This window comes from Chiloscyllium plagiosum, chromosome 28, assembly GCF_004010195.1.
Source record: "Chiloscyllium plagiosum isolate BGI_BamShark_2017 chromosome 28, ASM401019v2, whole genome shotgun sequence".
NCBI classification, from domain to species: domain Eukaryota; kingdom Metazoa; phylum Chordata; class Chondrichthyes; order Orectolobiformes; family Hemiscylliidae; genus Chiloscyllium; species Chiloscyllium plagiosum.
Genome location: NC_057737.1, coordinates 31,655,437 through 31,670,692, shown reverse-complemented (window position 1 = coordinate 31,670,692; position 15,256 = coordinate 31,655,437). Strand labels below are relative to the sequence as shown.

General features: G+C 38.0%; 1 protein-coding gene across 3 annotated transcripts in view; it reads left to right on the top strand.

Annotated features, from left to right (window-relative positions):
* The window catches only part of LOC122564089 (syntaxin-1A), a 375,281-nt gene that overhangs the window by 255,533 nt on the left and 104,492 nt on the right, over positions 1–15,256 (top strand). The window contains exons 10-11 of one of the 3 annotated variants that reach the window (XR_006315817.1): positions 2,309–2,576; positions 4,736–4,826. The exons of 1 other annotated variant lie outside the window; for it this stretch is intronic. Coding sequence is in view for 1 of the 2 variants with exons in the window: in XM_043718631.1 (XP_043574566.1) it covers positions 2,309–2,350 (42 nt within the window). In the remaining variant the exon portion in view is untranslated. Of the gene's footprint in view, positions 1–2,308; positions 2,906–4,735; positions 4,827–15,256 lie in introns of those variants that run through there. One more of the 3 variants, XM_043718631.1, reaches the window with a different exon arrangement.

Below are 15,256 nucleotides of genomic sequence, written 5' to 3'. Positions count from 1 at the left end.
TGTCATGTGGAAATTCAGCTTTTGAATAGGTTCAGCATCAATTAAACTGAATATGGTTATCAGAAAAAGTCACGTTGAAACAGAGTTCTAATTATTGTTATTTGGTGAGGGATGCATGTTAATGTAAACCAAGCTAGGAGCTATGTTAATCTAAAATCAGCAAGTATTGCTAAGAATGGGATATCATGCCAGGCAGCACCATTCTGCTGCTGCAATCTGGCAGCATCAATACTGATGATGGTTTTTGAAGTTTCTCAAACAAGATATGGACAAATCAATCAGCTCATGTAAAAAGTAGGATCCAGCAGCACTGCCCGCTGTTTAAAGTTTCATTATTTCCCCTCTCCAAGTTTGGTGAGAGCTCTAAAGAGAGAGGTTCACTCAGGGGAAACAAAATAAATGTTTCTGTTCAGCGCAGCTCATGTAGGTCAAACAAAAGGGACACTGTAACTGGCAAACAAAAAAAAGGAGATCAGAGGCTGCGCCCGAGATCAGTGTTGCCTCGTTTAAAGAACTGTCTGGGGCAAGCGTTTCTATTACTGTGCAATAAAGTGGACAAGATACCTAGGTCCTTCTAACTCATTGAATTTATGCTGCATGTTACGGAAGTTTTTAAAATGTGAAACATTTCCTTTCTGTGTCTGAAACTCTCATTGAACTTGTTGTTTAACGCGCTGCTCCTGACCAGCAGTGCTTGATATTGTAAAGATGTGGATGGCTGTCAGTATTGTCAGTTCTGCCCTCTCTGCGAGGATTGCCCTGATTTGTAACTGTGCTGTAGAGCTGATTGTGCTGGTTTATGTGTCGCAGTTTGTTGCAGAAGTGAGGGACAACGCTGTCTCCTGTCTGCTCTCCCAGCCATTGCCTTCTTGTAAAGTATGTTCATGCTTTGGTTGCAAATGGCTTCCTGCGTTGTGAATTCTTATACAAAATAAACAATTCTGATCAATGACATGGTGTGGTCTGTTTTACTGTACGGCGGGTGGTTTTTATTTGAACCAAAATTGCTGATCACTTGACATCAGATATATATGAAGAAATTTGATGTGGCAGCCTTCAAGTAAATACTATGTGTCTCTGATAGGATTGAAATTGGCATATTGGACAGCAGGATTGCTATCAGACATCATTCTCCTTGGAATGGTTTACAATGCTTAATCATGCCTTATCTATAAAAGAACAATTAAGTTAATCAGCAGTGAGAGCACCCCTTACCATCAGCCAGACAGAGGTTTGAACCAATCAATTCACGCACTTCATATCACGAAAGAAAATGCAGCCTCTCAACCTGACCTTAAAACCTCAGGAATCTAACCTGTTGGCTCAGTGTGGCAGGAGTGTGATGCAACAGGTCAGTGTTGCAGAGTCATCTCTGGGTGGGGAAGTGCTAGAGTGATGATGGGTCATTTCAGAGTCATTAGCAACTTGGAGCTTTAGAAGGCTTATAATAACTTGGATTCACATGGCATCTTTATATAAGTAATTGTCCCTAAAATCCTAAAGTCTTCCCAATGAATCAAAAATGGAGCAATAGGATGGGGATGGTGAACAAGGTATGGTCAAAACAATAGAGCTTTGAAGATATTTTGTGATGGTAAAGGAGATCATAGATCAAGAGGTTCAGGGTAGAGTTAGCAAATGCTGGCAGTGACATACAGACTGCAGTAGGGGCAAAAGGCAATGAGGGGATTTATACATTTTCAAATTATGTGCTGAGGAAATAGGAAAGCCAATGAGTATGGCACAGACTATGTGGAAGAGTCTAGATTAGAGTGGTGCTGGAAAAGCACAGCAGGTCAGGCAGCATCTGAGGAGCAGGAAAATCGACGTTTTGGGCAAAAGTCCTTCATCAGGAATCCAGCATCTGCAGTCCTTGTTTTTACCAATGTGGAAGAGTGGCAAGCCGCACTAGTTTGATGGGTAAATCCAAACACTTTTGTAGATCTAGGATGAACAGAAGTAAATTTCCAAGGAGATATGAAGAATATTGAAAAGATGGACCTGCAGGGAACAAAGAATCTGCAGTTATACAGGATATTTACAATTTGCCTCATGGTTAATTAAGTAGTTTTTAAAGAGGGGTAGTGTTGTAATGTGATGGAACATAGAAACGAGAAGGAGAAGAAAAAGAGCTCCCAGCAATGTCCCATATAAGAGAGATAAATCTGGCCAGATAATCCGTTTTAGTGATGTTGGTTGAAGGTAAAAATTGATGAGGACAACAAATTTCTCTTGCTCACCTTCAAATAATACTGTGGAATAATTTAACATCTAAGCACTGACTTAAGTTATATGTTCATTTTTCTAGAGTACTTTCAGCATTCCCAACCTACGACTCAGAGACCACTGAGTGAAAACTAACATCTGTTCCCATCAATTCACTAACTCACCACTACTCTGGACTTAATTCGAAATTTCAGAAATTGTAGCCTAATTGTCAAGGCTACTGCAGTGAGTGAAGTCACCATAATACCACCAGATCATAGAGCTGCTCACCCATTGGAGAGAGATACAACTAAACTGAAGGTTACCACACCTCAGGCAAGAGAAGAGGCTGAGAAGGATAATTCTTCATGGTAATCTCAAACAGTGTGGGAATTGAAACTGCAATGTTGGTATCACTGTATGTTACAGACCAGCTAGCTAACCAACCTCCTCTATGCAGTAATAATGGAGCTTGTGAGAAAATTAATTCCGTGTCAGGATTATGGAGAGCAGACCATTGTGCTTCTAACAATATACATTGCCTATGAATAGAGAGCTACCAGATTAAAAGAAACCAAATACTGCAGCTACATGTGTGAAATTTATGAAATTCTCTGCCACTGTAATAAATTTCCCTGTGGATATGCTGATCGGCACATCTAGTCCCCACTGGAATACCCACCACTACTCTTCTCAATCTAATTAAACTTATTCTCATATTGATTAGCATTTTCTTAAACTCAAGTCACTTTCTCCGGATAAAACAAAATGTTGCTATGGGAACCTACATGAGACATAGTAATGCCCAATTTCTGTAGAATATTGTACGGTGAATACTTTTTATTCTAATTTTAAACTGATCTCGCTGGACTAATATTTCTTTTCTAACGGTGACTGTATTTATACTGTTTTCCACCCTCATACTGATTTAGAGTCTTCCATTGTTCGAAACACCATCAATTCCTTACCATGGTATGGCTCATCTTTGATATTTCATTCCATTCTTTAACTTCTCCTTATCTGAATTGAATTGAATGATTTGTGTCACTTATATTAAACAAATAAATTAACTATTATTTGTTTAATTATCTGTTTCTGCTTTTCTATTGATCTCTATTAAAAACCTACCAATTCTCACAATTACCTGAAATATATTTCTTCCTACCTCACATCCTGGAAAGACAACATTCTCTTTTCACAGTTCCTCTGTTTTCATTACATCTCCTCAGGACACCATCTTCTATAACAAGTGTCTAAGATATCGTTCTTTTCCTCAGCCTTCACCATAGTAGAGAGGGATCATAACTGATTCCCTGTTTTGTTTCCCATACTTGCACACACACCTGATTCATCAGTTTCTCTCCCTATCCTCGAAACTGTCACCCTTGTCTTCATCTCCCAAACCATTGCCTTCCCCAACAAACAGAGCAACATTTGCAATGTCCTCCATCTCCAGCATGATCTCACCACCAAACAGATCTGCTCTTTTCCTTTCCTGTCAGTACTCTGAACCAACCAACACTGCCATCTTAATCTGGTTCACTCTGGCAGCATCCTACTTCCTGCTGTCCATTGCTGAGATATCCCTATGTAAAATCTGCCCATTCAAAAACAAATCATCCCTTTGACACCATTGTACAAGGCCCCAGTGCTTCTTCTAGATAAAAAAAATGTACAGGTACTTCTTTCAGTCTAGTATGCAGCACTCATTATTCATAGTGTAGTCCTCTCTTCATTATAGGATCAAAGCCAGATAAATGCTTTGCTATTTATATCCTTTATGATTATAATCTGAACTATGAATTCTCAGTCACTTCAATTTTCTCACTTCACTTCAATAGCTCTGTTTTTGGTCTTCTGGGTTGCCCCAACAAAGCTTGATGGGACATCACATGGACAGCAGTTTACCTTTCTGTCAAACACTTTGCAGCTCTCTGGCTTTAACATCAACTTTAACAAGTTCATATTTAAATGTAGGTCCCATTTGTTTCCTGGCAAGGAATGCTGACTCGCATATGAAATAGGTAAGTCAGCATTTCAGAAAATTGCACTGGAGAAGCACCTAGGAATGAAATCCCACTAACCTTGTCAGTTGTCTCCACCTGGCCTGTTGAAATTTCCCTTCAATTTTTCTTTTCAGTACAAGGTTACTTCATAACTAATTGAACATTTTTTTTCGACCTTTACTACCCTTTTTTAATAGAATTGCCAACTCTCCAGGAGGTCATCTGGAATTAAACATTAATTTCCAGACCAACACTGAGAGCAACTTTGGAGAATCATTGTTGAAAAATGATTAACTGGGGCACGAAAACATTTCACTTTCTTTTGAACACATCCATTTCCTCGTGATTAAAAAAATACAGTGCCAATTGGGAAAAAAACATATTTCAATTGGATTGAATGGCTGAGAGAGTAGGTCATGTGATGAAACAGCCAGGTATACATCTGAGAGATTTGGTTATTCTATTCTCAAAGCCGAGTTCCTACAATTCAAGTGTTTTCATGGTGCAATGTTCTCTCCCAACAGCTCTGCATAGGACTCTTCCTCTTCCAAACCTCCCAACTACATTGGTAGACAAATAATGTTCCTGATGAAGGTCTTTTGCCCAAAATGTTGATTTTCCTGCCCTTCGGATGCTGTCTGGCCTGCTGTGCTTTTCCAGCACCACTCTAATCCTGACTCTGATCTCCAGCATCTGCAGTCCTCACTTTTACCTACTAGCGTACTCATACTGACTTGAGAACTCTCTGGAGCACGGATTGTTCTGCTGCCCCAAAAGAAAACGACTGCACAAGTATCAAATTCAGCTTGAGTAGTGAATGATGCCAGAAACAGGCCAAAGGCCCATATGCACTCTTAAGGTTACGAACCGGGTACTTGTCTGAATCAGTTGAAAATCCCTTTAATTAAGATGTCTGCAGCTTCCTTCTTGACTGTTGCCAGTAACAATTTGTTGACAGATTTTAGAATTAATCGTTGCAGCATTCCCAAAGTTCAATTTGTTAAAAGTGCCCTTAACCAAAGCATTCTAATTTGCATTCATTAATTAGAATCCTATTGCATTTACTATGTCTAAATGACACTTGAATCAATACCATCCAGTACAACTTGAGTTGTGAATACCAATGTGAAATTCAGAAGTCTAATGGTGTGGTAATTGCAGAAAATTGAGGAGGCCAAAACTTGAATTTTCCCTTATATGAGTTTAACATCACATTGGTCTGTACCAGTTCTTCCATCCAGTATAAGTATTTACTAAATGTAACTAAATTGAAATGGAGAATCTCATCTGAGAGGATGAAATAAGGGATTTCCATATATTTTGAAATGGATTGTTACCACTCCCACTGACTCAGATGGTTCTCTCCATAACAGAGGAAGCTGTTCTGTGATCTCTATGACCTGCTATTCCACTGCTCAACCTATATATTAGGCTGGCCATCAGAATGCCACTGAAGAACAGAGTCAGCACAATGTGATTAGAACAATACATCAAGTGGGCAGAGGATGCTGATCTCATAAGGAGCAATCATCAGCTGATAAGAAAGCAGTGTGCAACCAGAACTACGATCAATTCAGTTATATTGTAGGTCAAATTCAGATTCACTGTGTGGGATGGGATATATCGGAGTGTCCAATGTGTTTGACTGTTTCAATAGGGAAAGGGAGAATTCCATTAAAATGGAGAAGATGATTTTACGGAAAAGTACAGGTTGACCCTGGCGCCTGAAGGATTTACAGCAAACATGGAATAAAGGTGGTCAGACTGGAATTTTAAAAAGGCTGCGTTAAAAAGTGCCTGTATACAATTCATCCTGGAGGAAACTGATGAACAAGAAGATTCACAATCACATTGTTTTATTGTAAACAACTATTACTCTTCTTTACTACATTTTCCTCTCATCCTTCATTCTGAATCTGTTTTACACTTTGTAGTGGAACTGCATTCCAATTTTAAGAGCAAAAATACAGTTCCTGTGTCAGGTTCAAATATTACCACTTTTCATGTTATAATTGACTTTCACAATGCAGCTAAAACAATTCATATTTAGAAAGCAACTTTATGGTAGCAAAACATTCCAAGGCATTTCCTGGAGCATAAGAAACAATATTTGATGTTGACCCACATACGGCAATAGGAGATAGCCAAAGGCTTCAAAGATGTTTTAAGGAGTATTTTGAAAGAAGAAAGCAAGGTGAAAAGGCGGAGCAGTGTACAGAGAGAATTCCAGAGGCTGGAGCCTAGACAACTAACAGCTCAGCATTTATGATGGAGTAATTAAAATTGGAGATGCACAAGACATTCGGATTAGACCAACACAGCTATCTCAGAAGGTTGTAGGACTGGAGATTACAGCAATCGTGAAGAACAAGGCAATAGAGGGATTCTAAAACAAGGATGAGGTTTTAAAAGCTGATTGTTGCTTGAGTGAAAGCCAGTATAATTTAGTGAACATAGGAGTGATAATGGGGAACAGGCTTTTTTAAACATCCGTTCAGATACTGGATGCAGAGTTTTGGATGACATTAGGCTTACAAAGGGGAGAACACAAGACCAGCACAGTGAGTATTTTGGAATAGTCAAATCTAGAGGTAACTAAGGCGCCAATGTCAGCACAAATGAACTGAGGTGAAGCTGAGTGATGTTATGGCTGAGTGTGTAATTGGTGGGCTTAGTGATGGAACCCATGAAGGTCGTATTTGATAAGAGGGGTTTAGCTGGCTAAATCTTGGACTGGAAAGGAGTGGTGTTGGTGGTTAGGGAATGAAGTTTGGATTTGAACCAAATACTGTACATGGCTTCCACCTCCCCACAGTTCACTTGGAAGAGATTTCTGCTAGTCCTCAGTGCATTTTAGCTATGCAGTCTGATAATTGAGCAACAGTGAATGAGTTAAGAGAGGTGTTCGTAAGTTGGATTTAGGTGTCATCTGCACGCAAATGAAACTGGTCCTCTTAAATGTGAAAAACTGTACTTATCAAAACTTTCAAAACAAAATTTGCCAAAGTCAAATCCTGATATTAGAGTTTTCAATGCATTTTTAAATAAAATGTTACAACATGTAGATAGATGTAGTCTGAGACAATATCACTATCTTTTCAAGTGGAGTTACTAAAGAAAGGGGACAGCTGTCTTTAAAAATAAGCTGAACAGCTTCATTATTGTCACGCTGTTTATGAATCCTAAGCATCAAAGGGTGAAAAAATGTGTGCTACCAACTGTGTTGTACGTTTACATTCATGGGATATTTCTTACTACATATTTTTGAGAGTTTCTGATTCTGTCTATTCCTAACAGTCAATTCTATTATTTTACCCATTATTAATGTTAGGTTGATAACTCTCGACATTGCTAGCACAGATCTGGGTCACATCACAGCTGGCTGTTGTCCAAAAGAAAATGCCAGAATTTTTGAAACATGGGTAGCCAAAAGATGAGTTTTAATTTTTGTAACAAATTGGACTTTAACTGTAGGTTTTTACAAACCATTATGCTCAATAGAACAAACATGATGTGGACTGTGGCCAAGCAGAAGGCTGAAAATGTTTCCTTGAGATGCTTAGTAACTACACATAGTTGATTGCAGCTGCCAATGGGAAAACACTTTGTTCTCTGTTTTCCTAGATTTCCATCTGCTGTTACACTAAATAATATCCAATGTTGTAGGAACAAATATGACCAAGAACCCTGCCTCTCATCTGATTTAATTCAGCTTACATATTTATGATACAAGAGCTTCAAGATGTCAATGGAGTAGTTACAGCTATTGAACTGAGCATCAAATACCTTTCAAGAAACTCATCAATTTTGGTCAGCAAACTATTAAAAAACAGGCACTGTAGGGAGTGCAGTTAGGTGTATTGATGATCCCAAGTTAAGAATCTAGTTTCTAATATGTTGGAAGACAAGGCATTTAAAATACTAAATGGCTTGATGTAAATCCAGAAGATTATTTCAAACTAAGTCTGAATAAATAAATAGAAATTATTGAAAAGCATTCAAAGAAATGATTCAAAGAAAATTAACCCACTTGCTTCATTCAAAGATCAATTAACCTCTAATAAAATCAATAGGCACAATTTTTTAAAAGGTGATAATTCAAACAGTAGTTAGATCTACAGAATATGAATGGGTTGAAGAGGCCATGGCATTAAAGCAGTTCAATATGAACATAAGAACAATAGGAATAATATGTGAGCTAAAATGTCACATACATGCACTCAAATATTCTGGTAACAAAACCATTCTGCCTTAAAAATGAGCACAAGGAGTCTTACAAATAGTCTGTCTTTCAGTATTGTCACAGACTGTAGCAAAGAGGACCCTTCACTCAATCTCTGAAACTGCTCGACTTACTGAGTTCATTATAAAGGAAAGTTCTGATTATGAGAGGATAGAGGTTATTGCAATGATTATATCTGAATTCAAGTCTCAACCCCTTCATTGGAGAAAGAGAATCTTCAAGTAAGCCAGTAGGGACTGAGCTCATTTAATTTTTCATTGTTATATTTACTTTAAATCTTCGCATCTGTATTTCAGCTAATGATTAACAGTTTTTTGCTTACTTAACTTGCATCAATAGTTGTGTAATAAATTAACCTATTGGAAACGTAAAGCTATATTGTTGGTCTTTTTAATTTCAACTATTCAAAAACAAACTGGGGATGCACACCAACTTATGCAAATTCTGAGTTCACGGAACACTGAGGGGATGCCCAGTGTGTGGTCATATTAGCCAATGTTATAAAAATCATACAAATACTTATATAAACAGCTATTAAATAAATGGTAGAATAATTTTACAAAGAGCAGGACAAATCCAATCCACTCAATTACTGCCAAATCAGTCTACAATTGATCATTAAAGTGGTGTAAATGGGTCATTGACAGTAGTATCAAGTGATGCTTAAACAGCAATAACCAATTTGGGTTCTGCAAGTAAAACTGAGCTCCTGACTCAATGTGACACCAAGTATATAAGAATAAATATTGGGTTCTTGTGACAAAGAGATGACATCAAACTTTTATCTATATGTAAAGTGGAATATTCAGATTTCCAATAGCCTGGATGAGGAATCATTTTGATTTTTTTAGAACAACACATTTTGGAACTGACAACAAAGCATGTTTAATTATATTTGATATGATGGAACATGACAGGATTAATTAATGACCTCAGAACTAAGATAGCAGAACTATAATACGTTTATATTTTACATCCAATTTAAAAGGGAGAAGATTGAGTCTAAGGCTAGTATTTTAAACATAAGTGAGAACAGCTATGTGAGCTAGTTGAAGTGAACTGGTACACAAGGCTGGGGAATAGATCAGAGCTGAAAATGTGTTGCTGGAAAAGCGCAGCAGGTCAGGCAGCATCCAAGGAGCAGGAGAATCGACATTTCGGGCATAAGCCCTTCTTCAGGGGAATAGATCAATAGAGTCACAGTCGCAAACATTTAAGGGAATACATCAGAGTACTCAGAATAAGTATATTCTTACTATAAAGAATTCTAAAGAGAGGACCATGATTCATTATAATGTTAGGAAAAACACCAAGCTTAAAGAAAGCTTGTAACTGTGCAAAATTGAATAGGTAAGATGATTGGTCAGAATATAAAGAATGGCAGAAAATACTTTAAAGTTAATTAGAAGGAACATATTATGAGTGTGAGAAGAAGCTAGTTAAGAATGTAAAAACAGAGTTTTGACAGCTATTGGAAAGGGAAAAGAGTAAAATGAGTGTTGGTCAGAGTCAGAGATATCTTGCACAGAAACAGACGCTTCACTCCAACTTGTTCACACCAACCAGATATTTTAATTTATTCCCATTTACCAGCATTTGGCTCATAGCCCTCTAAATCTTTCCTATTCATGTACCCATCTTTCCTATTCATGTACCCATGTCTTTTAAAAGTTGTAATTGTACCATCCTCCACCACTTCCTCTGGAAGCTCATTGCATACACATACCAACCTCAGTGTGGAAAGGTTGCTCCCTTAGGTCCCTTTTAAATCATTCCCCTCTCATCCTTAAATCTATGCCCTCTAGTTTTGGACTCCTGGGAAAAAAGAACCTTGTCCATTTATCCTATCCATGCCCTAATGACTTATAACCTTCTATAAGGTCATCCCTCAGTCTCCGATGCTTCAGGGAATACAGCCCCAGCCTATTCAGCCTCTCCCTGTAACTGAAACCCTCCAACCTTGTTGACATCCTTGAAAATCTTTTTTGAACCCTTTCAAGTTTCACAACGTCTTTGCTATAGCAGGGAGACCAGAATTGTCAAGAGTATCCAAAAGTGGCTGAACCAATGTCCTATACAGCTGCAAAATGACATCCCAACTCCTAAACCTATGGTAACTTGTAGAGGATATGATCCAAGCAGCACATTGAATGGCATTGGGATAGGGGTGGAGGTAGTCAGGAAGCTGATTAAGAATACTGCCAGTGAGCCTCCAGCACTTTGGAGGGTCAATGTGGGCTCAATGGGCTGAATGGCCTGCTTCCATGGTGTACAGATTCTATGATTTAAAGCACCACATGGTTCAGAAAAAGAAGTTGTACCATCTTTAGTGATCAGCTACAATGGTGGAGAGTAAAAAGTTGAAACTTTATTGCTGGAACAGCACAGCAGGTCAATGGCCTGCTTCCATGGTGTACAGATTCTATGATTTAAAGCACCACATGGTTCAGAAAAAGAAGTTGTACCATCTTTAGTGATCAGCCACAATGGTGGAGAGTAAAAAGATTAACTCCTGAGCATGTATCTGGAATTAAGTCATTGACGATGTTATAATGAGGCAACTCTAGAGAGGGAGCCCTTTAGAGAATGAGAATGCAGATTTAATAGTAGATTATAAGACTTAGCATATGAAATGAACAAACATTTTGCTTCTGTTTTGACAATGGAAAATTCAGAAAATCGTCTCTATGATACCCATAAACAGGAGGTGGAAGGGAGAGAGGAACTTGATAAAATTACAATCGCAAGTGGTCTGAAGCAAACTGACCAAGCTGAGGACTAACAGGTTCATGGATTCATATGGATGTCTTGCTAGGGTCTTTAAAAAGTTTGACAATGAGATAGTAGATGCATTGGTGTTCATTTTTAAAAGCTCCTAGATTTAGAATATATTCCATGGAAATGTTACTGATCATTCTTTCAGGGAATATTAACAAATAAATTATCCTCCTTAGTATTTAGTATCAAACTTAAACCTGTCTTACTATTTGTTCACCAAACTATGTTGCACTCTGTGTTACTTCAGTTGAAGATTTATCAGTGATCTCAAATATAGTATGTTGCTGACTGGCTATCTGATTGCTAATGTTTTCTCACAAACCTTGTTGCTTCTTGCAGTCTGAATACTCATAAGTATTGATAGGAGTGGAGAACATGGCTGTCAATCCAGTAAAGTCACAGATTTCACATTGTGTTATGAGATTTTCAATGTATTTGGAGCTCATAAGACACCACATGCCATCCGAGTTCTGGTCCTGCACCAGGCAACTCTCAAGCATCCCCAGTGCAGTCTTTTTCAGCCACACTTCTGAAAATGAAGCCAGGATAACCAGTCTTCTAGGACACAACAGCAAGTCATCTACAAAATTGTGAAAAGCTGTCAATGCTCACAACTTACTTATTGCCAACTGACTGGACTTTTTGTTGGCCAATATCTACACAATATCTTGCGTATTTCATTTTCATTTTCCCCTGCCATGTTTGATAAAGCCAGTTATGACTCATTGGTCATAGTCTCTCAGCAAAAGCATAAATTTGTGCAAATGAGCTTTTCTAACTTCATATAGCAGGCAATGACTACTAATGTCTGGCTCCTGTACTACTCATTGTGGTGGTTTTTGATGTGTGTTTTTAGGGCTATTGTACCATAAGAACTGAATATGACAAAGTTGATCTTTCCCTCTGGGTGTTCTTGTACACCAGTCAATGAAGGCAAGCATGCAGGTACAGTAGGTAGTGAAGAAAGCTAATAGCATGCTGGCCTTTATAACAAGAGGGATTGAGTATAGAAGCAAAGAGGTTCTTCTGCAGCTGTACAGGGCCCTGGTGAGACCGCACCTGGAATATTGTGTGCAGTTCTGGTCTCCAAATTTGAGGAAAGACATTCTGACTATTGAGGGTGTGCAGCGTGAGTTCACGAGGTCAATTTCTGGAATGGTCTTCACCCAGAGAGTGGTGGGTGTGTGGAATGCTCTGCCCCAGAAGGCAGTGGAGGCCCAGTCTCTGGATTCGTTTAAGAAAGAGTTGGATAGAGCTCTCAAAGATAGTGGAATCAAGGGTTATGGAGATAAGGCAGAAACAGGATACTGATTGAGGATGATCAGCCATGATCATAATGAATGGTGATGTAGGCTCGAAGGGCAGAATAGCCTACTCCTGTACCTATTGTGTATTGTCTATTGTCCATTGTCTCTTACATTAGATATGTGCTCCTTCTAGCTATATTCTCAACTGCATTTGGAATGCATTAGCCTGTTTAGGTTAGTGGTAAACTCGGTTCTGCGGTCACACCTTCCTGATGTGATTTTCTTGTCCTTGTTTTAAAAGACTTTTTATTTTGCAGCACAGCTATGCTGCTATTGTGTACTGCATACCTACAGTTAAATTGGAATATCCCACCATATGCAAGAAATGTAGAGTATTCATGCCTTTTACAGTTTTACTACATGAATCTGTTGCTTGCACCTTTATGATAATTCCCATTCTAATTACAATCCTGGTAAAGCATTCCCACTATTCACAGCTTTATTAGATGAATCCCTTCCTTTTCACAGTTTTATCTAGGTGATCTGCGCTGCGTACAACTCTGAGTAACAATCCCTCTTAATTTTGAGATTCTTTTCAGATATGTACTTTAGGCAGCTTTCCACATTTACTGCCATTATGTAATTAATCTCCTGTCTTTTCTGCAGCCTCAATAGTCTTCTAATTTTCATTAGTTTGTCAGCTTAGGCTTCTAAATTGTCCTTTATTACTTTCATTACCAGTCTGCAACCTAATTTCAAATTGCTTCTGTAAACCTTGAATTCCCATATCTATGGCCGTGCTTCATCATGTTTGACCATTATGCTGGTAGCACTTGATCTGAGCTGTAAATACTTTGCTTTCTGTTTCTCGACCTGTGAACTATTCCATTTTTAAAATTCTTTCCTTCTTCACAGGGAAATTCAAATTTAGTGTGGTAAGACCTCCTTGGAGATGGAGCATTAGTTAGATCAATGCAGTTACAGATTGCATTGGGTGTTGATGATCTGTGATGATGAACAATGAACAAATAGTCATTGGCCCATTAGTCTGTGCCCTTCATACTTGGTCTGAATTTTTCTTAAACCATTGACTATAGACTTTGACTTGTCACATCTTGCTATTAAATTCTCCTCTGTAGTGTATCAAAATTTTCAACATTTCCAGCTATCTGCACAAGTGCCTTTCTTAAAGCTATCTCTTACAAATCTTCAGATCTCCACAACAGGAAGAGGCAGCTGAATGGAAGCTGCTTGCTGCCAAACTGTAAAACAAATAACTTGCTCATTGTTGATTAACAATACTCGTGTTGTTTAACCGAAGCCGTCTAATAGATGTGCAGTGTAATGCAAGGTATGTGAAATATAAATATTATCATTTTTTTTCTAGAAGTTTGAATTTAAACTTGCGCCATATTGCGCCAAAGATAATTAGTTATTAACTATGTCAGTCTTTTCAGAGTTAAAAATCACACAACACCAGGTTATAGTCCAACAGGTTTATTTGGAAGTACTAGCTTTCATATGGCAGAATCATAAGACACAGAATTTATAGCAAAAGATCACAGTGTCATGCAATTAAAAATATCGTTGCTCAAAAAGCACACAACTTGCAGGCAGTCAATCTATGTAACATTTTATAAATTCCTACTTTGGAAACAGAACCAGTCTGTCACAAGATTAGGATACAGTCAGACTCTAAGCTCACACCTTTAATCCATTGTCTGACCGGAGATGTCACTTTTTAAAAAATAAACCTTGAGTTATCTCAAGAATGTGACTTAAAAGAAGTTCTGGGATTTGCATATTAATGAACCAAAACCTGAAACCCATTCTAAAAGATGAAAGACTCAACAGCAATCTAGGTTTGTTGAATATTGTTTTAATTGCATGACTGTGATCTACTACTATAAATTCTGTCTTATGATTCTGCCCCACTAGTTACCTGTTAAAGAAACAGCACTCTGAAAGCCAGTACTTCCAAATAAACCGGTTGAATAATAACCTGTTGTGTGATTTTTAACTTCGTCAATTCCAGTCCAACACCAGCACCTCCACATCATAGCCATAATCTTTTCAGAGCCATGATCCTAAACCAGTGTGCATCAGAGAACAGATAATTTAAAGCCTATTGGGAGTGTTAATAGAAATTTGATAATAATGTGGCATTTACAACAGAAGAGGAAATATTCCATTAGTTTAACAGATAGATTAGGAGGAGGAAGATGTTTTAAAAAAAATACTTAATCTTCTGAATTCAGTTCAAAGAGAACTGACTCAAGTTAGATGCAAGAATAGTCTTGCATAGAAAAAGGAGTTTGTTCAAAGCAGTTAAGGGAATTCATTACCTTTGTGCAAGGGCTTCAAATTGCCGAACGTCCCAGACCAGGAGTGTTCAGTTAGAAATCTCAATTGCACAAGTCAAAGGAAAAAGTTTCCTAGCTCACAGGACTAGAACTGAAAGAAGCAATTAAATAAACATATATAGACCAGCATGCACAGGGATGATAAAGTGAACAGAATTTGGTGTCAGATAGGACACTGGCAGGAGATTTTTAGATTATGTCAAGTTTACAAAATGTGGAATAGTGGTCAGGATTGGTCAAGTTGAAAAATAATAAGGACATGAATTAGGGTTTTGGTTGTGATAGTTGTGACAGGCAATGTTGTGGACATTAAACTAAGCAATCATAATGATGATAATGAGTATGTGGTTGGAAGCTTACCTTGAGGTCAAATATGGGACCAAGGTTGCAAAGTCTGGTTTCATTCCAACTGTT